Raw genomic sequence first — 22324 nt, 5'->3', positions numbered from 1 at the left:
GCAGGGTCGAATCCACAGGGACTGGGGATAATTCGTTTCTTCTAGAGTCCAGAGTATGGGAGGTTCTTGGATTAAATGCTAACTAAATAAATCAAGTGCAGAAAATAATTGATTAAAAGAAATAATTAAGAGAAACTCTAGCCAAGGGTACACTTCAGAAATGGTTCAGGCACTGATCATTGATGCAGAAATAATTCCAACATTTAGCAATAGATTAGTTATAGTTGTCATGCACGCGATAAACAACCAACCCTTCCTTAATTTCTCGATAGCTAAGGTACGACCGTTAGCTATTTCTCTAACCCAAAAATAACCCTAGGTACGACCGTAGGATTTAATTTCTAGATTGCATTAATAATTAGAAAGGCCCAATCCTAACCAACAAACACGCTACGAGGGTTTGTTTAAATTAGATCATATGCTCCCCTGACATAAACCCAATTACGCCAGTTGCTACTGAGGTAGAGATAACGAACAATTACGGATTCAATTACTCCTATTTAGCAAAAATAGCCTATATGAATAATTAATTATTGCGCACTAATCAATCATACACAAGGCCATAGCAATTAAAATCAAGGAACATATAAATACCAATAAATGAAGAAAATAATTAAAACAGATTCGATCTCACAGTAATTGTCGAACCAAATCGTCAGTTGTCCCCTTGACTAGAAAAGCTTAACCACGCCTCATGAGAAAATCTCCCCGTTGGGGAATATTGTCGAATACCTGGCGTGTGTCAGAGGCCAGTCCAAGGAAAGAAAACTAGAACTAAACTAAAAAACTAAAACTAAAGCCCTAGATATCTTTTGCTTCTGTACGTTGTCCCCTTTTAAAACAACAAAAGAAAGATGACTAAAAGCTATCTAGGTGGTCCCCACACATGTGGACAAAGCCTCCCAAGTACTTCTTGTTCCAAGTCTCTCTACGTTGCTTTCTTTGAAGCCCAAATGACCAAATGCCTTTCACTAGCTTGTGGTCCCCCACCAATTCAAGGGCCCAAGGATTGAAGCCCTTAGAAGTCTCCATATTTTTCACAAAGTCCCTCCTTTTTGGTAGTTTTCTGCTTCATTCCTAAAATTGATTCCAAATACCAAATATGAGTAAATATCAGCAATTAACACAATATTTGTCAGGGATAGAAGGGAAAATTAATAATAAAAATACTAACAAATTATACCCTATCAACTTCATGTGGGGGCATTTTGTAATTTACCCTTCCTTAAGTAAGGCTGTAAGGGTAAGGAATTTCGTACCACCGCCTTGCCCTTACCTTCCTTTTCCCGGTTCAAATCAAAGATAGGTCACTGTTTCTTTTTCTTTTGTTTCCTTTCTTTTTTACTTGCCGTAGCTAAAGAGGGCTCTATGTATAATATGGAAGATAGGAAGGCTACATGCAGTTCGAGCCAGTGCAAGAGATTAAGAACTTGAAACCCTTCAAACGTTTTTTCATTCAAATTCCTCGAAATTCAGACGTTGTCTTTCTTTCTTTCTTTCTTGTTTGAACATATGGTGCTTTACGCGCGGAGCTGGAAGAACTTTAGCCGCGATTTTGCGGCCAGGAGAATGATGTCAAAAGTCGTTCTTTTTCTTGCTTTTGTTGTGGCAGGAATCGTTTGGGCGTCCATGATTCGCATCGCCTTGTACTCTGACACTTGGGCTTGTCAATCACCATTATCTTGCTTCTCTGGTATGGGGATACACTACTGACAGTTTGATTTTTTTACTTTTGCCATTTTTATTTGCCTTTTTATACTTTCATGCTGTTGAACTTCTATGTTCGTTTTGTGACTGTTTATCCAACTTCCAGTCACTTCAATTTGTTACAAGAAAGATAGATGGGAAATATGCCATGATCGAGTTGCTTGGGAATTGGGACAAGATTTAGTTTGGAGTGATAATTTGACGAGAATGAGAACATTAATTATGCCCTTCTTTTGCCCATATGTATTGTGACATATTAGATGTGGCTTCAATTATTTTGGGTTCTCGTGATGCAGTTATTTGGTCGTCTAGGTGTAGCAAGACATCGAATTTCCCAGATATGACGAAGGGATATGCACCTAAGCCACGAAAACGTTAGGATTCTAAGCTGTCTTTCCTTTTGTTTTTGTCCTCCTTTTTTTGATTTGTGGGTATTACTTATTCATAGCTAATATGATTTTGCTATTTTTAATAGGCTGTCCAATTCCTTTTGCAAAAGACCCACAGGGTTTAGACCATTCAAAGGTGAGGAGAACTCCTGACCAACTTGTCAAAGGTTTGTCCTACATTATGGAGGATGAGCCTGATGTGAACAGCGGATGGCAATCTCTCCCTCCATTTGGTGGAGGAGGGCAGAAGAGATGGTTCGAAAGGGGGGAAAGTCTCAAGCTTAACACTACCATGAAGGTAAAAGTAATGATACAATTCCAAATTAACTGCTTGATCTCTACCATTTCTTTGTGTTAAAGCAATAACAAGATTTGGATTTTCTTTTGCTTGCTTGATGGTTAGTGGTTTTGTTAAACTGTCTGGCAAGTGACTATATATATATATATATATATATATATATATATATTTGTTTTGTGTCTGTGTGTCTGTGTGTTGTGGTCGGGTTCATAGAGATGTTATGAATTATAAAAGAGAACTATACTAAGGCTTCTTGGAAGGAGAAAAAGTGCAATTATCTTGTAAGTGGTAGAGCATGTATACAACAGCAGCAAAGAGTATCATTCTAAGCGACATTGGCAATTTATCCTCCTTCCTCTTATGGCACAAAGATGGATTGCTCAAGTAAGCAAATGAACTGGACTGTCGAAATAAATATCAGAAGATGTCACTATCAGAGTTGGTGTTCAGATGATTAATTAGTTATCCTCAACTGTATAAACTAGAAAAGGATTAGCTTCACGCACAGCTTGGGATGAGTCCTACATATGTTCTGGTTCTATAGATCTAAATTCATTTCATTATTCCCCAAAAGCTCATAGTTGCAGCTAATTTTCTCACTGGAATCTAGTCTAAAATTCGCATATTGCTGTTTGTATACAGTCTATCTTCCTATCCGTTTTGAGCTTGGGAATAAATTAAAAAGGTAAAAGTTATTACCAGATATTTGACCATTTTGTTGCTTGTTTCAGCGTATTTAACACCTTTAAAGCAAGGCTACTGGTGCATAAAATGTCAACTAACTAGTGATTTTGTGATTTCAAGCGTGCATACATTTCTATCATCCTTGTCATGTTGGATGGACCAACTTATGGTGCTATATTGTAATCAGGTTGAATAATTATCTTGACTATATATCATTGGCCCTTTAGGTACATTGTGGATTCACTCGAAGCAGTGATGCAGGAATGACTGTAGCAGATATGCGATATGTTAAAGGATGCAAGTATGTTGTCGCATCTGGCATTTTCAATCCGTATAGCATAATTCACCAGCCTACCAATGTTAGCGTCCATTCCAGGAAGCTATTCTGTTTTGTCATGCTGGTGGATGAGAAAATTCTCAGTTTGATGAAATATAGAGAGACTGTAGAAGAAGATATTCATGGGGGATTATGGGCAGGTATATGGCGCTTAATTCCATTGAAGCATTTACCTTATAATGAAACTAGAAGGAACGAAGAGATTTCCAAGCTCTTAATTCACAGGCTGGTCCCCCAAGCTCAGTATAGCATCTGGGTCAGTAGCAAAATGGTGCTAGTGGCAGATCCCTTACTTATTCTTGAGAGGTAGTGTGTTCTCACATTCTTCCCAAAACGGTCCTCTTTCCTTCCCTAAGCTGTTCCTAGCCACCATAACTGTATATGTTTGTATATTTCTCTTCCAAATAGGCTATTAATTTGTTAAAATATTTTATGGAATTCGTAGATATTTATGGCGTGAAGGGCACTCCTTTGCTATTTCTCAGCATGGCTATCATCATAGCATTTATGAGGAGGCTAACGCAAGCAAGCGCAGAAAGAAATATTCTCGTCCCCGCATTGATGCCCAGATGAAGGTATATCAGAGCGAAGGATTAGAACCATGGAGCACGAAGAAAAGGGTCATCAGTGGTAAGCTGCAAATCATCCATTAACGTTTCAGTTATTATTAGTGATTAAATGTTGTTCTAACATATGAGTAAACAGCAAGAGGTTGTCGAAATGCATTCATTACAGAGATTGTTTGGTTGGGAAAAAAAATTATGCTTTTTAAGACCTTGACCATGCAACAATTTCTTTTGCTGTGCAGCTGCAAGAATGAGTAATATCCAGTATTTGCTTAATACAATAGAAAGGTCTTAGTTTGTCACCTGAGTTAGTTCGCTATTCGCTTTATAGAATCTTTGACCATTGCTATACAGTCGCCGGTGATTAGTTATCCTCATAGAGAAGAACCAAATTACAGTTGCTTTTGATTTGCAAAAATCCTTGTCTCAACTTTCTGTGAGATTGATTTGATTAGAAGAAACTCATATCATGAGAGATGGCAGTCAAGTCGCCATGCCTTCTTGGCCTGTATAACTTTCCATTTCCAAAATGTGATAGATTTTTTCTTTGTTGACATTGCCAAGATGCTGATGCATGTCTTTTGATCTGCAGATGTTCCTGAGGCATCAATTATTATACGGGAGCATACCATGCTGAATAACTTATTTAGTTGCTTGTGGTTCAATGAGGTGCACCTATTTACACCTTTGGACCAACTGAGTTTTGGTTATGTTGCGCACAGGTTGGGGGAATCATTCAAGTACTTCATGTTTCCATTTTGTGAATTCAATTCATTGTTTGAGTTGCATTCCCACTCCTGGGATCGATTCGAAATGCGATTCGGAGGGGAAATCAATGTTGCTTGAAAGATTTCAAGCAAAGGGGACGATTATGAGCTTTTCTCAATGTGTCTTTGGTTATCTTTAGAAATGAATGGTTCACCTTCACAATGAATGCTGGCCGAGAGATAACCATATTTAACAGGCCATCTTTTGCTTGTCAACCAACCAAGCCAATTGTAGTCATTTTTTTTTGTAGTTTTCAAGTTTTCCTGTCAATCGTTGCCAAATCAAGTAAACTGGTAACATTTTACATTGGCTCGCAACACGAACACAATAATTTCTTCAATCAATCCATGATCGTGGAGCTAGTAGGGAGATGAAACGAAAGGAAACGGAAGCAGATGAAATAGAGGGGAGAGCGATGTAGCATTTACTTTTGTGTGGAGGTTCGAAGTTTCAACTCGCTAAAGTATATTGTGTGTTTACTTTCTCCTTGTGTAAAATAAAGTTGAAGAACATATTTTAAGCCAGGATTGAATGGATTGTTCTATATCTTCACCTTGCGCGAAGAAAATAGCGCAAACCGGATACAAGGGATGATCCCGAAAGGACCCCCTGTCCCGGCACTAAAAATTTCTTTGATGCGAGGAATTCCATTATCAACTGCAGAAAATAGCCCCATTTTTTTAAAATTATTTTTGGATAGCTAGAATATCTGCCTTGGGCGGTAATAGAGACTTTTTTCCACTTTTGATCCTTACAAAAAACTAGCGTACATCATCCATTACAGTAATAAAAGAAAAATTTTTTCGTTTGTAACAATAGCTTTACCAAAAGAATCAAAATTTGAAGGCATGTCTCTCAGCCATCTTTCAATATTTCGCCCATTAGTCCCTTGAGTTTGAATTCTGACTGATACATTTCACTGCCGAACTTTACATGGTGGGCTGCCAAATATCCCCTCCAAACAATGTATAAAGGAGAGATGTTCATTTCTCATGAACAAGAGGACTGTAAACAGGATCCCACATATTTCTTTTAACATATTCGACAGTCTCCTCCTGTATCCGATCATATAAAAGCAAGAGTCAGATAAATACAACGGAAAGAAATAGGGGCAAGAATTAGATAAATAGAGGGTATCTTCCAGCGGAGGTATGGGTCAAATGGTTAGCATATGGATAGTTTGTAGAGTACTATCTGTTTAGGTCCCATCCATTTGCACCCACCTCATAAATGGGTGGAAGTGCATTGCATCAATTTCATCCACAAACCATTTAAGAAAAAGCATTTATAATCCAATTATCAACTTTGACACCTCTCACAAGACTGATCCAACAAAGCGATGGCGATGATTTAGTATCAATTTGGTCAATGGTCCCTGTTGTCATATTTTGTGAATGAGAAATTACCAGAGAGTACATTTTACCTATACAAGTTGCTTACAAACTGAATTATGCGGAAATCTGTTAAGAGCTACATGAACTGGCACAAACTTCCTCCAGCTAAATTTGATTAGTGTAAAATCCATTCAAATATGTATAAAACTTCTGAAATAATATTGATGTACGCTTCGATTGACAGATCTCTGAAAACTATTTTGTCAGTCTTTTAACCTGATTGTCAAAAAGGTCAAGAAAGCTGCTTACCTTTGACATGCTTACTAGCTCTTTTGTTCCCACATCATGATATCCTTCTGCTAGCTCTTCAGCAACAGCTGCTCGCAAAACTGCTGCTCCAACCTCTGCTGTAATATCCCGAATGCTGCAAGCAGCCCATGAAATCATGAACTCAAAGTATTCAACTACATCGATGAACAGATTAATAGTTTCCAATGCAAACTCCACTTTGTCGTAGCCTATTTTGCCAGGGATAAACAGATTAGTAGTTTCCAGTACTACTTCACTTTTATTGTAGCCTATTTTGCCAGGGCTAAATTTCAAGCGATCTGTAGATACACACTACAACTGTAAATACTGGTAAGCTTAATTAGAAAAATTTATTAGCAATGACGACTAAACTGTACATATGCAATTAGATCAATTATGAGAGCCACTTGGTCATCATGGAAGCAAAAAGCCAGTCATTCAGTCATCATATCCCAACATCTGTGAATACAGTAGAAGTTCCATTCACAGCTTAGTATGAGGTCAAAAAACAAAGCTTTGCCGAAAACAGAACCTTTTGAATGATTGACAAACTTGCATTCTGGGGGACCTCACTTGCCAATTATATCTTTTCTTTTTTCTTTCATATTAGTTACTTTATAAGAGAGACAGACAAAATATGTGCAGCTTTGATTGCCCACGAAACAGATGAAAATAATTTCCAGGAACCTTTGCAAAATACCTGTCAATAGATGGATACAAGATTCCTCTCTGAATTTCTTCATCAGTCATATAAGAAGCAAGGCTGCAGAAGCAAAGGTGTAATAGTTACATGCCCAAAATAACAGGTTTTCTGAGAACAAATTTTCAATTGCAATGTAAAGTAAGGACATGGGTAAATGATAATCTAGAGAAAAAAAGATCATATTAAACGTCTGATATTCAAATATCAAAGTGAACTCAAATCTTATATGAACTGGAAAAAGATTCCCTCCCTCTTTCCAATCACCAAAATAAAAAAAGAGCTTAGTTTGCCTAAAAAGAGTTGAATGCCCTTGATTTTCATTCTTTAAACAAAAAATATATAAAAACAAGTCTGATTTTAGAATTTGGCAACAATATAGATAAGGATTTCGACCAAACAGGTTGCAGAAGCTTCTCCACCCAAACACCCCTTAACACCCTAACACCCCCCCCCGGCTCCCCCGGTGAATTAAGCTCATATATAAAAAGCTTCTCCACATATGAGATTTACACGAGTAATTTGGTTGAATGCACGAACTGTCTTGCAGCATTATAGATAAAATGCTTGTAGGACTCTCCCAAAGTCCTGGTAACAATTCAAGCATCAAAACTGAAAAGTTGCAATGACTAAATCCCAAAGAACTAAAAGAAGTGCAGGAGTCTGGATGTTTATAGTGTCAAGTATTAGGAAGCAAACAAGAGCTTTAGATGACAATCATGCAAAGAAAATGAACTAAAACTGCAAAGAGGTTCTCAAACTAAATGAACTACCTATTGATTCAAAGTACAAAAACTTCACTAAGCTGCAATTTGAACAAAAGGATAGGCCCGGCTTTCCTCCTTTTCACTTTTATCAACAGAGTTGGTTTTGGCCCCTTGAATTTCTATTTTTGTTAAACAACTAAATGTTTCCAATTGAAGCAAGAAGATGACAATAATGCAAAGAACACTTCATACAAACTTTATCCAGCTTTTACCTTACAATAGGAGCACTGCAGTAAAATACGCTCATCCAGAGCATACGATAAAATGAAACATCAGAAAAAAGAGAAGTTAATTTAAGTATCAATTAATACCATTCTGCAGCTGCTTGCAGCATCCCATCAGTAATAAAGCGAGCACCAGATACAAGAGCTCCCAACCCGATCCTAAATCAGCCCAACACAGAACTTGTAAGAATTTGGCACCCATATGCAAGTATATTTATCATACACAAGTGTAGACATTAGCACATACCCAGGAAACAGGTACATGTTATTTGCTTGATTCACATGGCCAATTTTTCCATTACCTGACAACATAAGCTCATGGTCAGTAAAAAGTTACCATGAAAACACAATCAGCAAGGATATAAGAATTTAACAGTATTATCAGCTTCAACATTCAGTTTAATGGCTTTGATCATGTAAAAGATGGAATTAATATTTCTCCCACCCTTTAGATATGATGCCTTTCACTTTATTGCTTGAAATGCATTTGCCAAAAAAACTGGAAGCAAATAGGATGCATAACAAGCACTTTGTTCCAAATTAGAATCAAAAGAGTAATACCAAGATCAACATGTTCAAAAGGGCTGCCACTTCCAAAGACTATCTGTTCACCAGCATGCTTGAAAGCATCCCTAGCAGTGCATTCAGCTGCTCCAAAAATGGAAACAACAATTTCTTCAGAATCGCACAGGAAAGTATAACAAGAGGCACCCAGAAGGTCGAGAGACAAACCATTATTGGTAGGATTGGACATTGCAAAAATAGCAGGTTTAATGGAATCAGATTCTCGCATTGCCTTAAGCACCTGATAATTAGGCCAGGAATAAGCTGGTTATATCACAGATATGAATGCACTAATTACATCTCAATACTTTCTTCTGTTATCGCAATACAATGGCATTCTACAGAGTTATACCTTCAGCCGTTTAGTGTTAAATAACCACACATATAATCTGACACCCAAAAGGGTGAGGATTCCATTACAAGGACAACCAGCATCCAGAGATAGGGGAGATTAAATGATAATTGTGAGCAAAAGATGGAAAAATGGAACGGGATATAAGACCTATAAAGAGAAACTAATTCAAGTGTGCTAACAGTTCTGAGAACAGAATTGACATCCAACTGCATCTGCCCCCAAGAAAGAACAATACAAGGAAATGATGACCACAATCCAGGTGATAATAAAACTCAGCGGAGAGCTACGCACCTCTTCATTGAAAAGACCTCCAACACCAGACAAACCGAGAAGCACGTGAGGCTTGACCTTTTTGACCTGAACAGAATGAAGTTACATGGAATCTGAATTCATGAAAGAAAGGATGCTGCCCATATTTCTAAGAGAGAGACAGAGAGAGAGAGGGTATTACTGATCCGTATTTACCACCACTATCACAATCAAAATCTTGCCAAGAGTAAAAGGAAGGATATCTCCTTTTAAAGAGTGTCTCCACTAGAACAGACATTGCATTACAAGTTTAACATTTACCACTTCAATCAGACTTGCTCCCTCTTGAAGTCCAAAGCTCTTGATCTCTTCATGCGTTTTAGCAAATGGAGCAGCTGCTGGATCAATATCATTCCTCTCATTTGTAATTAGACCCTGCATCCATGCAAAGTATTTATTAGACAAGTTTGTACAATTTTTTAATGAAAAAGGGATAGTACAAGCTTGTCCCTCTTCCTTTTTTAATCAATTTTTGTAGCCATTTACATTTCAAAGAAGATTTTAGGAGTTTTTTCACTTATTCATTTTTCCTTTTTTTTCTTTTTCTTCTTCTATCTCTCTCTCTCTCTCTCTCCCGCTGTGGGGAGGGGGGTACACTAAGCAAAGCAAAACCTCTAAGTGAAGCCATTAGGCAAATTAATAGAGCGTTTCATGAAGTAACAAATTACTCAGTGGTAGTCATGTTAGCAGAACCACACATTTTTATCGAGCAGGAAAAAGTGAGGATTTGCCACTGGCCCTGCCATTCTTGAAACAGCCTGCAATGCCATGTTAAGTACACCAAGCCCAGCACTGAAATCCAGGCAAAAGTAAGAGTTTGTAATGCTAAGTTGTCCCAAGCAAACACCCTGCTGTATAACAAACGATTTTACTAAGCAAAAGCAAATTGCCAAGTTGAATTTTGCCATTACCTTCCAGCTCCAACAACAACTATCTTTTGATTTGCAAAATCAGTTAATGGACGACCTTGTGCCCTAACAGTTCCAAGTAGACCAGCCAGTGCAACACCTGCTGTACCCTGCTTAATATGAAAATATGCTGAATTATTCCAGTTTCAGAGAGGACCAGACTAAAAGCATAACATCTCCAATCCAATAATAAGATCTATGCTCAGTATAAATGCCAACTCAGTCACCTGTATGTCATCATTAAACATACAAAACCTTTTCCGGTAGCGTTGCAGTGTTTCAAACGCCCACTTCATTTGAAAATCCTCAAACTGATAGATAGTTCAATCACTGGAAATCAGTATGGCATCAATAACTGTGTTATAACAAGTCATTCTAAATGAAAAATTTTGGACCTGCACAATAGCCTTTGGCCAACGTGCATGGACAGCTTCCATGAATTCATCAACTACAGATAAATACTCTTCTCCTTCCAACCTTGGTTCTCGCAATCCTAAATCTGCCAAGCTAAAAGAAATTGATTAGCTATTCTGATGATATGCTTTAAAAACCAGATGTAACAGTACTGGCATGGTGAGCTGCTTTAGGAAAGTAAAACTTATGAGTTCTATATAAGCCTTCAAGGAAGCAAGGCAGTTAATGGTTTGGCCAACAAATAGGAAGCATGAACTACGAACTAAAGTTTTCCGAAATGACGAAAATGGGTTAGAAACAAAGTAGTGAATAAGGATTAATCACAAAATAAGAAGATAACAGTAAACAAATCAACTCACAGAGTCGATCCTTAAGGAGCTTCTGATTGTTAGTACCCACATCCAGCATAACTGGCAATATCTGTCAGAAATTGCATCAGTATATTTATGTAACCCAAAATGGATTCAAAACATCCAAGGCAAAGCACATAATTAAACAGTAAAACACAAGGACTATAAATATCTGTACATACGATATCAGCTCCTTCATAATCACACTAACACTTATGCCAAGATAATTTTCGTCAGGCATTCTAAGATGATAACCAGATCTGTATAACAGATATCTATGTTTTGTATGTGGAGTCAGGGTTTGATATATGTAAGCAACGTAAGAAAACTAGTGAATTCTGTCATGTTTGTATAACCACAAGGCAGGTCATCATGCTAATGCAAAGAAGAAAAATTGAGTAGCACATACTCGTTGTGGATTGATTCCCGCAGCAGCAACATACATATCAAGTTTTCCAATGGGTATACCAATTCCCTGAACTCCAAGGTCACCCAGCCCAAGTATACGACTGCCATCTGTCAGCACAATCATGTCAACCTGGCATGACAGAATAGATTTTGTTGGGTTTTTCTGCCAAAGATATTAGTAGCTTAACCTGGAGCTACAATAAGTGCAATCATGTCAACTTGCTTTAAGTGTTCTCATCATTTTCCAAATAAAACCTGAATTACATCTATACCAATCATAATTCAAAGTAAAAGAAGAGCTTTTAATAAAGAGAAACATATTAATATATGACTGAGTATAAAAGAAGTCAATTAACATTTCTTATTGCCAGAAAGAATTCTCAGCAATTATATGAAGCATGTATCTGTTTATCTAATTATTCAGGTTTCAACTTTCAACCAGAAAATCAAGACACTATTGTCCAAGCAGAGTGAAAGAACATATGGCAACAGTATATATGCAACAACCTGTGCCATAATCATATAGACTGAATAGTGATTTGAATAAATAATTGACAGGGGAAGACTCTTGTTGCCATTAGTGGTAACCAGCTTCGCTTGTAACCACTAATAGTGCAACAAGGGAATTTCCAACTCTTTTTTAATAACTGAAGTATCAGATAGGATCCCACATGCTGAAATTACAAAAAATTCATGAAAGCAGGTCCTTAGTCCAAAATCTACTCAATATGTCCTCCGCATAGTATTAGCAATGAACAGCCAAACATTACTTAATCTCAAGCATAAAGAGTAAGATTAAAAATATATATATAGAGCAAATGCTTTTCCCCATGGTTTACACAATACCTCATGAGCAGGCCAGTTATATATCATGGACATCATCTCTCCCTTGTCCTTGGCACTGAAGTACATTCCACGTGGGCGCCTAAACAACCCAGAATAATTTTGACAAACTAGTCCTACTGTTGGAGTGTATATTACTGGAGCAAAATCTTTAATGTTATTAATGAGAACCTGGAAAGGAATGCAATGGAATTGCTTTAGATGGTTCAATATTCAAAATATTTCATTATTGTACTCTCGCTATCTGCCATCTACTTACACGATAGTACAATGTCTCATTTCTGTCGTGTAACCTATTCAGGATCCGCCATTTTGATAGAGCTATGAAATCATCTTTCTGTCCCTGAGTATTCTTCTCCAAGGATCGATATGATTCCACTGACAATTAAATCATCAGAATCAAGCTGTTAAACTCTTTTTTTTTCCTACAAAGTTTGATCTATCATAGAAGGTAGCTTTAAGATAAGAGAATATATGAACTATACTATCCATATAAACAACAAATATCAGATTTTACACACTAAGAGAGCTATGAGGAATACAAGTATGAAGTCAACAGATTGGTGAAACTTGTCATTTGAGAAAATTATCAGTAAACCTAATACACTACACTTGTAAAACCAAAACTTTAAATACCTTAAGTGCAATTGCACATAGTTGTGCTTATCCCCACCCAGAACTTTTAAGTAACTCTTTTTCTCTTTGCTGTCTTATTTTTAAATGAAAATTATGTAATTAAAGTGCATACAAAAAATAATGTTTAACAAAATTTTGTTTATGTAAATGCACGATTGTATCCTTTTCAGATCACTCTGTAAAGTGTTTGTACAAGAGCCAAAGGTGGGCTATCGGCAGTCACGAAGATATCCTGTATGCTTAAAGTCTCAGAATTATGCCAAGAGCAGTTAATTCCACTACCCACACAGAAAGGCAAAGGTGGGGGGGGGGGAATTTTTTTTATTTTTCATATGTTATCATAGATGAAATTGAGTCCTTGAATTTTGTACATTTAAGAAGATTCTTTTAAGTCATTGGCAACCAGGTTCTGGGAGAAAGCGCTCAATAAGAGAGCAAAGCAGGAAAGAAACTTACTGAAACGAGCATACTGCTGTTCAAATGATATGACACGAGGAGGGAGAAGACCGCGGAGACCTAGTCGATCTCTTTCTGTTGCAGGGAAACCTGTATCCTGTTTTATATGATTTTATTAGAGCAGAGCCATACTTTCAAAAATAATGCTATAGGTTATGAAGTCATCATTGAGAAATTCAATATGATGAACATTAAGGACTTTAGAAAACTCTGAGCTGAAGTAGAATGGATTGATCTGGAAAACATATAGGCAATTTGTATGCTTAAGCATCAAAACACATAGGCCTCCTTAAATTCTGTCTCTCACTAAAGCAGTCAGAGGTTAGACCCGGACCTTAACTGCTTATTGATGACTGTCAAAAATTCACAAATAGTGAAAATTAACCCCAAAAAGAAAAAAGGCCTATCAAATTGTGAATAGTTCCACCCGGTCCTTACAACTGCAATTTACTTCTTTATTGTGCCTCCCAAGTCTATGCCTTTGCTCCTTTTTTCAGAATTTTTTTATCCAAAAAAAAGGGTCTTTGCCAATTGTATTCTTAGGAACACATTAACACAGAAATTCAGGTCTTGCTAAAACAGTAAAATCTTAACTATGAAAAAAAATTAAAGAAAAAAAGAATCAAAGCTTCAGCTCGATAACAACCCCAAAACTCTCAACTCACAAGAAGGAAAAGATGCTTCAACTCTCATGCATAGCACATATATGTATATAAAAAGGAGATGCTTAAATGAAATAAAGCTGTGAACTTTAAAATCACATTTCTCAACAACATTAAGAAAAAAAAATCCTACAACAGTTATGCGTCAAAAAAATATATTATAACAACTAAATTGACCTTATTAAACCAGGGATCATGAAGAATATCAGCACCACGCTTGTGCACGATACAAGGTCCTGGTATCGATGTCGCAGCTGCCATCGAGAACCTCCGCAAATCGCGGACACTCGACGCCGCGGCAGCAGATCGAGCCACCACTCTCCTCCACATCATTATTCACCAAGATATCTAAATTCAAAAATAAAATTAAATAAGAAGGAAAACAAATTCTCAATTATTGAACATAAGTAAGTAACTGATAAAATCTTTCTCACTCCTTAGCTTCAATGCGTCTCTTTCACCAACTAATCGATCGAATATTTATAGTCTCATTAGTTCCCAAAGAAGAATACACGGACTCACACAGTAGGCAGAGAGCGTGCATCTGTATTTATAGATTTGATTAATTGAGATATTTTTATATATATATTTGTCGGGTTTTCACTTTTCACAGTCTTGAAGGGAGCTGAAGCCGTTGACTGCTGAGTACAGATGACGACAAAATGGAAAAAGAGAGACGCGGCGTTGGACCCATGCCTGACCGCTACAATTGCGGGCAAGAAGGGGCTTCAGTGGAACGTCGAATAAAGATGGAGAGCGTGAGAGTAATTAATTAAGAAGCTAGGGGGTGGGGTCCAAATTAGGATGCCTAGATTGGTAGGCGGAAGAATGGTTCACTTCACCTTACGCCCTTCAACTAACTTACGGAGTTAGGGTGGCCCCAATTCAGGTTTGAACCAGAATCAAATCGGAATACATTCGATAGTTTGTTGAATCAGAACAAAAACCGAAAGCATAATCGTGACTTAAAGTTCATGTCCAAGTTCAAGTTCACCAAATTTTAAAAGCTAAACCGGGATCAACGATTTGAATTATGATCCATTCAAATCGTCTAAAAAACATTTATTATTTAAATTTATTTGATTAATTTAGATTTTAATATCAATAGTCAACCTCTAATAGCAACTGCTAAATTCAACGACCCATTGTTCCATTCCATTAGAAAGTGTGTACTTTATGACTAATCTAAATGCCCGGCTATTCTAATCTAATCAATAATAAGACTTTTTTTTCATAAAATTTGCATCATTTTTCTTTTTCCTTACACATGATAATACAATAAATTTTTTTAACATTAATTGTTATATTTTTTTAGAATCAATTTTATAACAACAAGTACTTAAATATAAGTAAAAAAATTGAACCTTAATCAGAAGAAATTGGAACGATAACCGGAACTAGAGGTTCAAGAGCGGCTTGTTGATGTTTCACCTTTTAACAGAATCAGAACGATCAATTTTTTAATCGAAACTGACAATTCTGAAACTGTGGCCATGTTTTGTTCAACTATTCCCGATTTCACACTTTGAGTTCTAAACTTCAAATCGAGACATGTTAGTTTTTGAAGTATAAATTTGTGCTATTTAAATAAAATACATTCTTCTTTAAACCCTAAAATACTTTTTAAAAAAATTCACTTTGATCCCAATTTCTTTGCAACATTTTAATTGGGGAAGGTGAAATTTCGAAATGTTGGATGATTTTTGGTAATTTCTTAATTTAATCTTTTAGGTCTGGGGCCACTTGTGATTTTGACTTTTTGTGGGAAAAGAATGGCATGATGGAAGGCACATTTGATTTTGTGGCACCTGATTCTTGTTCTACTAATAAACTAGAGTGGATATTGATCTCGTGAAGTAAATTGTGGAACTCCTTTTCTGTTCCACAAGATATTTATCTCGTGAATTAAGAATGGAATTGTTGACTAGTAATATGGGAAAGGATCAATCTTATTCCACCATTAATCTTATTTATATGATAATAAACCCATGTGAATTGCTATTTTTAAGAGTTTTATTATATATATTAAAAAAACAAAAGTTGAAAGAAAAAATAAAAACAGGTCAAAAAATCAGTTGAAACAAGCTTATGAGTTATCACTATTTACTTCCATTGCCGCAACATTAATCATGCTTATACAAACCTATACAAAATGGAAATATAAATTAATCATGATTTTCCTTTTCTAGTTGAAATTCATCAATAACCTATAATGATTGGTTCCTTTTTGTTTTCACTTTGTCAAATTTCTCTTCTCGGATGGAAGAAGGTCATAAAACTCATGATTCATGACTGACTTCTAAATATGGAAAAGAGATGATGACATTCAAACAAATTTTGAAAAAAAAAAAAAAAAAAGAGCTTAAATTACCGACATTCCTGTCGGTAGAAAAATTGGCATTTTGTGGACTGTAAAGTGCTGTCTAAATTGAATATTGAAAGAATCAGCATATGTTTTATTCCCCAACACAATTCTCCACCATATATATACATGGAGAATTATGCTTTGAATCAAATAAAGTGACTAATACTCTGTAACGTTTTGCTATAAATAGATTTTGATGTTTGGCAGTCTCAAATTTCATCCTATTTCGGCAGTCAAAATAACCTTTTTGTGCCATTAGAAATTGAGTGGCTACCTGAAGTGGGGGCCGTGTTAGCAAATCTTGTGGAGAATATACACTGTGGGCGGATTAGTGGTAATCAATCAAAGCATATATGCATTATATAAAGGTGTCCAACGAGGACTCGTTAAAATATATAAAATGTACATAATTGATTATTTGAATATACATGTCGCATTCATTTTTTTACCCCTTTGCTCTAGATAGTTTTCCGATTTAACTTTGCTTTTCTGAAGAATTAAGACCTAAATGGTGTGTTTCAAATGTTTGGATAGGAAATTATTTAAAATAATACTGTGGTATTTTTTTATATATAATTTGATATATATAAGATAAAAACGTAATTGAGAATAAAAAAAAAGTTGTTTAGAGCGTATTTTTGACGCAAGCAAAATATTTTCAAAAAAAACAAACACATACCATGATGCACAGAAATTCCAACCAATTGAGTTCTTGCCACAAACATGCTTGCAAGCTAAAACATTATTGAGTCTTGAAGGCAGGATGATTCTTGGGACTAAAAGGGAACCATTCACTTACGGTTGTGCGGATTTATTATGAGACAAGTTGCGGAATAAATCTCTACTTTGCTGCAATAGAGTGCCATTCCAGAAAGAATAAAAAATTAAATGAATGTGATGAACTAATTCTGAACCGGTCAAAGGTGGAATTTGTTCTGGAAGTTCATCAATATTCTCCGCGTAAAAGAGCATATGGTGGAGAAAACAGTCCAAGAATTTTGAATGCATCCAAAAGGGAGCAAAATCTCTAATCTGCATTGTTTATAGTCGTTTTACTTTCCATCTCAATGTCAACCTCACTGCAGCAAATAATATCTATACTGACATGAAATGGAATTGAACCGATGTAAATATCCCATAATGCCATTGGCACCGCAAGCTGGAAGAATCCAAATCTCACTTACTGATATCAGGAATATGTCCTTAAAGCTTAGCCACCAGTCCTGCTGTTCAGAAAGCAAGCTTGTTGCAGAGGTGTTCCCTAAGGGCAACTTCAAGTACATTCCTAGCGACCTCTATCAATATGCACTGCTAGCCTTTTGATGGTTCCTTTTATCTACTCTGTGACATATAATTTGCCATCAATGTATAATCTCTCTATCCGCCCTAATTTATCAGTGAATGAGCATGTATACCTGGAGTATGCATAGGAGCAAAATCAGAGCCTCTGAATATTGTTGCTCTTTTACTCGGTGCAAACAATACGTGTGTGTGAAAGGTTCGTATGCATGAAGAATCTTCAGTGTAGAGGGAACAAAATTACAAGTTAAGGTCATTCCCCAAAATCAAATAAAAAGGATTTGTTCACAGTAATGATCGTGCAGGCAGTCACACTCTCTAAGACCAATTACTCTAGCCACCGCTCATCATTCCAACAAGCACCATCCTTACCAGATCAGTGACCCAAGGGGAGCGTTACAAATAACATGACTGAGGGAGGAAGTAACCCACAAAGCATGGAATGGACTTTAGCATTCAAGAGTCAATCTGACACCATCTGTAAACGTAATAGGAGAGATACCAACTGTCTGAATCAGTTTAGTGATATCCATGGATATGTCAGAAGGGGAATTGACACCACGATCAACCTGAAAACAATAATTTGTTGCATTATCCAACAGTTCTCAGGCATGGAAAAAGCAACAATCTTGTTAATAGTCAAGTTTTCATTACATTCCAAAGACATTGATTGAAGATATGAACTATGAGTTGAGTGCAAATTCCACTCAAAAAGACGATTAGATAAATTCCACCTAGAAAGGCTGTTGGATCAATTCCTGTCTTGGGGCCAATATAGCTTTTGCCAGAATGAAGCTTATACCTACCGACAATGCAGAGACCGGATTGATTAATGAGGTCTTGTGGCCTCCAACATGAGCAACAGCCTCAGCCATTTGAACCCTGGACACCCTAGCTGGCCCACCAATATTTACCACCAATTGCATTGGCTTGCCCTCTGCAAAGAACAGCCCATTGGTTCATGAACCAGTGAAATATCAAGTCTTTTTTGGTCCAGAATCATTTTCTTCCAACATGAACAAATAGCTGAACAATATGATTACATAAGAAAGTGGCATCTCCCTGGTGTGTAATTAACTTGTTGGTCAGAATCGAAAGAGCAAGCAGTATAACGTATTAATCCCCTTGTGTCTCTTCCTTCTCTTTCCTTCCAACCATTTCTGGTTGGATTTCCTCCAAAATAACCCAAGACCTCTTACTTACAACCCTTCCCGCCTTACCACCCAACCCAACACTCCCCCCAATGAATTTCATAATTTTACCTGCTAAGTTACAAAATTCCGTTCTTAATCTTACTGTTTGAGTAGATGATCCAAGTTAACCTAGATGCCTAGAAGCTCATTCTTATCTCAAGTGGAGGGAGATACTTCCACTTATCAAGGGGTGGGGTGAATCTAATCACTTTCTAGGATCACGTCATCCGGAGCTCACTACATATCTCAGAACAAAAAGAATACATTGCTTTGAGCTTGCAACAAGTCTAAAACAAATAACACACACACAAACACACACATATATATAAGCATTACTTATCGTGAAAAAGTATGACAGGTATATAAAGCTCATCAAACCTGAGATCCATCTGATGCTCAAAGCTTGTATAATATGCACAAGGTCCTTGACATAAACAGGGCAACGGTACTCATCATAGAAAAATTGAATCGTTTCACCCTTGGCAAGGACACTATCTATCCACTGCATCATTCATGCATTTGTTATCAATTAAAAACCCACAATTTAAACAAACCAATATTAATCTATATCCTAGTGAATGATAAGATCACCTAGAGACGCAATTTACTCATGACACCATTGAGGGAAAATTATTACTAGTAGTTCAAAGGAACCATTTTTAAAAGCCATCCAGCCACCATGGAAACATACTTTTAAGGGAATCACGACCTGCTGAATTGTTTTGACAATGCATAACCACAGTTTATGACCACGCAACTAAACAATGATGCTCCTAAAGTAAGGCATCTGGTCTCATGGAAAGGAAAAAATGAGATGAAAGAAATACATTCACAAAGAGGGTAACAAAGAGAAGCACAAAGAGGGAGGGTCAGGGAGAAGAAGAAACACTTAGAAGGTACTTTATACAAACAAAAAAATGACAAAGCTCGAGAAGATAGCTAAAACAATTGAGCATCTCTTCTAGCATAATCTCTTTATCTTAAGAATGATAAATTGATTATCAACCGTAAATCCATGGGCATTTCAGGTCCAAAAGCAGTGCACAAAAGCCACTGAAATCCAACAGGATACAACCATAAAAAGTGTTCTTTATCACCGACTTATATGATATATCCACCAAAGTCCATGGAAACAAGTATATGGAAACAAAAGTCTGACTGACAAAAACCACCAAAGTCCACTAACAAAAGTCTGACTGAATCAATGGAAACAAGTATATGTAACCCAGATCAACGTGTCAAAACTCAATGGTTGTCTTTTTGCCAAGTCTCAAAGCTCTTAAGTGAAACTACAAATTGGCCTTTCTCTCAGTCACTTAGCAATCTTATAAACTTGCATGCACAGATAGATTGATGGAAAAAGAAATAAGGCTCATTTAGCTAATATTTGTATGGGGAAAATATGTTGAGTGGCAGAGCATAGAAACAAATCATGAAATCACAGCTATAAGAAAATTTCAAGTATATAAAATGTTAAAAATTTGAAGAGATGATTTTGCTTCAGGTGCAACCTGAATTGGAAGCGACTTTGGAACAGGTGAGACTGTTTGTGGCCCATATATGATACTGCTCCTCAAAATGGTAAAGTTTGAGCAGCTTGTTCGTATAAATTGCTCAGCTGCCACTTTGGATTTCCCATAAACATTCACAGGAAGAGTTTCATCTTCTTCCTTGTAGAAGGATTTGGTTCCTTCATAAACTGAAAAAAATAAAAATTTAGATCACCTTCAAAATAAAAAAATGGAGTTTTTTTTTTGGGGGGGGGGGGGGGCAGTTTCATCCTTAATTTGCCCCCATTAAACATTCAACAGTAAAATATTAACTAAACATTTAAAAGTTCTTTTGAATAGCATCTCATTATATATTCATCCTGATTTGCCAATATCGTCATGTCATGAAGGTCTATAGTTCTATCCTCAGTAATTGTTTTAGTATTAACATGAAATGAGTTTTACTTCCAATTAGTTAAACTGTGATGTTTCAAATATTCTAATCCACAAGGCGGCATCATGTGACAATAATGGGGCAGTAAGATCATGCCAGAAACTAGTAGGTTTCTTTATTGACTAACTTTCAAGTTTCAGGCCCATTACTGATTGAACATTTTAGTACCGCCCCTTCCAAGGACCAAATGAGGTCAAAACCTTCTTGCCAGGGAAAATCTTAGGACCAAATGATGTAACTTTCTCAGTTCCAATCTGAATTACTTCTTTCAATCTCGAGACAGTATCGCAAGACATCATACACATCCTAGTCCCGTTAAATTACCTATAATAGAATCAATACTACCATTCAACAGTATAATGCATTAGATTCAAAATGTGGAGGGCACTTCATTTGGCACTATTTGTAACCTTAGGGAAAAAATTAAACATAATAAAGCCAAAGGGGGAGTACTTTCTGAAGCGCATGGTAAAATATGCGTATATGATGGATTCTAGGTAGGTTACCTTGATCAGTTGACAAATGAATGAGAAGAGCATTGCTATTATTGAAGCTCGACATCCATTTAACAAGAGCAGAAGGCACATTTATAGACATGGCACCAGCAGGATCCATCTCACAAGCACGAGGAACAGAAAGGGCAGCACAATTAACCACTATATCAGGCTGAAAATTCATGAATTTTGCAAGCAAATCAGCAATTCGTAGTGCAACTTACATTATTAGATTTTTGACACTGGACAGGTGAACTACTTTGGAAATATTAATTTGATAATTTTCCAACAAACACATTATCAACTTGTTGAAATTTTCACAAAACCCAAGATGTCCATATACAAAATAAACTAACTAAATCAAGAGTTCTAGTCTCCAACAAACACTCATGAAGCAACTATTCTAAGCCATATCTGTTGAAAACCCACTACCCAAAAATCATTCATACTAGCATAATCCTAATTAAATTGCTCAAAGAAGCTAACCCAAGAATATATTTGAAAAAATATGAAGAAAATGCATAAAGTTAAGATTTTTTTTATCACTTAAACGTGAAAAGTTAAGAATTTACATGCCCGAATTTCTGGGAGATGGCATCAAACCCATCACCAGTACGTAAATCGACATGAAAGGGGAGAGCTTGAGGAATGGCATCCAGCAATGGCTGCGGTGGAGGGCTTGTGTAATGCGTGAATGCTAAGGCATATTGTGATGTTTCTTGATTTTCAGAGAAGCCTTGTAATAGGTGCTGGCCTAAGTAGCCAGTGCCTCCTACTATTAACACTTTGTTCTTATTGCTGCTCATCTCTTGCTCTCTCAAATTCTCGATTTGGCTTTCGAAGTTCTTAATCCAAACAATCCCAATTCTTGCTGAAAATTAATATTGTTAGGGGAAGCTGGAGAAGTGGGATTCTGAAACTGGAGCCTTGAAAGAATAAAAGTTGCTTCTTTGGAATAAAAATTGGTAAACGGAACAAGAAAATGTAGCACCTAAGTTATTTTTACGCAAAATAATGCAAAAAAATGCTGTGTATATGCGC

The 22324-nt window shown here is 36.5% G+C and overlaps 3 protein-coding genes across 8 annotated transcripts; 1 reads left to right on the top strand and 2 right to left on the bottom strand.

Annotated features, from left to right (window-relative positions):
- The first annotated feature begins 1335 nt into the window (after positions 1–1335).
- On the top strand, positions 1336–4870 carry LOC113762986. 3 transcript variants are annotated; one of them, XM_027306656.1, is made up of 6 exons: positions 1336–1693; positions 2004–2081; positions 2183–2394; positions 3306–3721; positions 3861–4045; positions 4574–4870. In XM_027306656.1, the coding sequence occupies exons 1-6, from the start codon at positions 1513–1515 to the stop codon at positions 4825–4827; spliced, it is 1326 nt and encodes a 441-aa protein (XP_027162457.1). In that variant the 5' UTR covers positions 1336–1512; the 3' UTR covers positions 4828–4870. The 3 variants fall into 3 exon arrangements, with proteins under 3 accessions (XP_027162457.1, XP_027162456.1, XP_027162458.1); XM_027306655.1 differs by having other exon boundaries at positions 2183–2400; XM_027306657.1 differs by lacking the exon at positions 2004–2081 and having other exon boundaries at positions 2183–2400.
- A 554-nt stretch (positions 4871–5424) lies between these two features.
- On the bottom strand, positions 5425–14524 carry LOC113763390 (NAD-dependent malic enzyme 59 kDa isoform, mitochondrial). The gene is made up of 20 exons (XM_027307175.1): positions 14423–14524; positions 14166–14336; positions 13327–13423; positions 12494–12612; positions 12238–12405; positions 11393–11521; positions 10993–11053; positions 10615–10718; positions 10447–10530; positions 10223–10329; positions 10010–10103; positions 9573–9686; positions 9294–9359; positions 8816–8888; positions 8645–8731; positions 8331–8385; positions 8171–8242; positions 7093–7155; positions 6393–6507; positions 5425–5804 (listed from the first exon to the last, which is right to left on the bottom strand). Exons 2-20 carry the CDS (start codon positions 14319–14321, stop codon positions 5733–5735), a joined length of 1836 nt encoding a protein of 611 aa, XP_027162976.1. The 5' UTR covers positions 14322–14336; positions 14423–14524; the 3' UTR covers positions 5425–5732.
- Positions 14525–17258: 2734 nt separating this feature from the next.
- On the bottom strand, positions 17259–22317 carry LOC113762505 (methionine adenosyltransferase 2 subunit beta-like). 4 transcript variants are annotated; one of them, XR_003467207.1, is made up of 7 exons: positions 21856–22317; positions 21296–21455; positions 20357–20544; positions 19224–19347; positions 18459–18589; positions 18025–18221; positions 17259–17768 (listed from the first exon to the last, which is right to left on the bottom strand). XR_003467207.1 is itself a non-coding variant. In XM_027305976.1 (6 exons), exons 1-6 carry the CDS (start codon positions 22087–22089, stop codon positions 18102–18104), a joined length of 957 nt encoding a protein of 318 aa, XP_027161777.1. In that variant the 5' UTR covers positions 22090–22317; the 3' UTR covers positions 17783–18101. The 4 variants fall into 4 exon arrangements, 3 of the variants coding, with proteins under 3 accessions (XP_027161777.1, XP_027161779.1, XP_027161776.1); XM_027305976.1 differs by lacking the exon at positions 17259–17768 and having other exon boundaries at positions 17783–18221; XM_027305978.1 differs by lacking the exon at positions 17259–17768 and having other exon boundaries at positions 18132–18221; positions 18455–18589.
- Between the last annotated feature and the right edge of the window lie 7 nt (positions 22318–22324).

This window comes from Coffea eugenioides, chromosome 2 (genome assembly GCF_003713205.1).
Source record: "Coffea eugenioides isolate CCC68of chromosome 2, Ceug_1.0, whole genome shotgun sequence".
Classification (NCBI taxonomy): Eukaryota; Viridiplantae; Streptophyta; class Magnoliopsida; order Gentianales; family Rubiaceae; genus Coffea; species Coffea eugenioides.
Note: the sequence above shows the minus strand (reverse complement) of the source record. Positions and strands in the feature narration are given on the sequence as shown.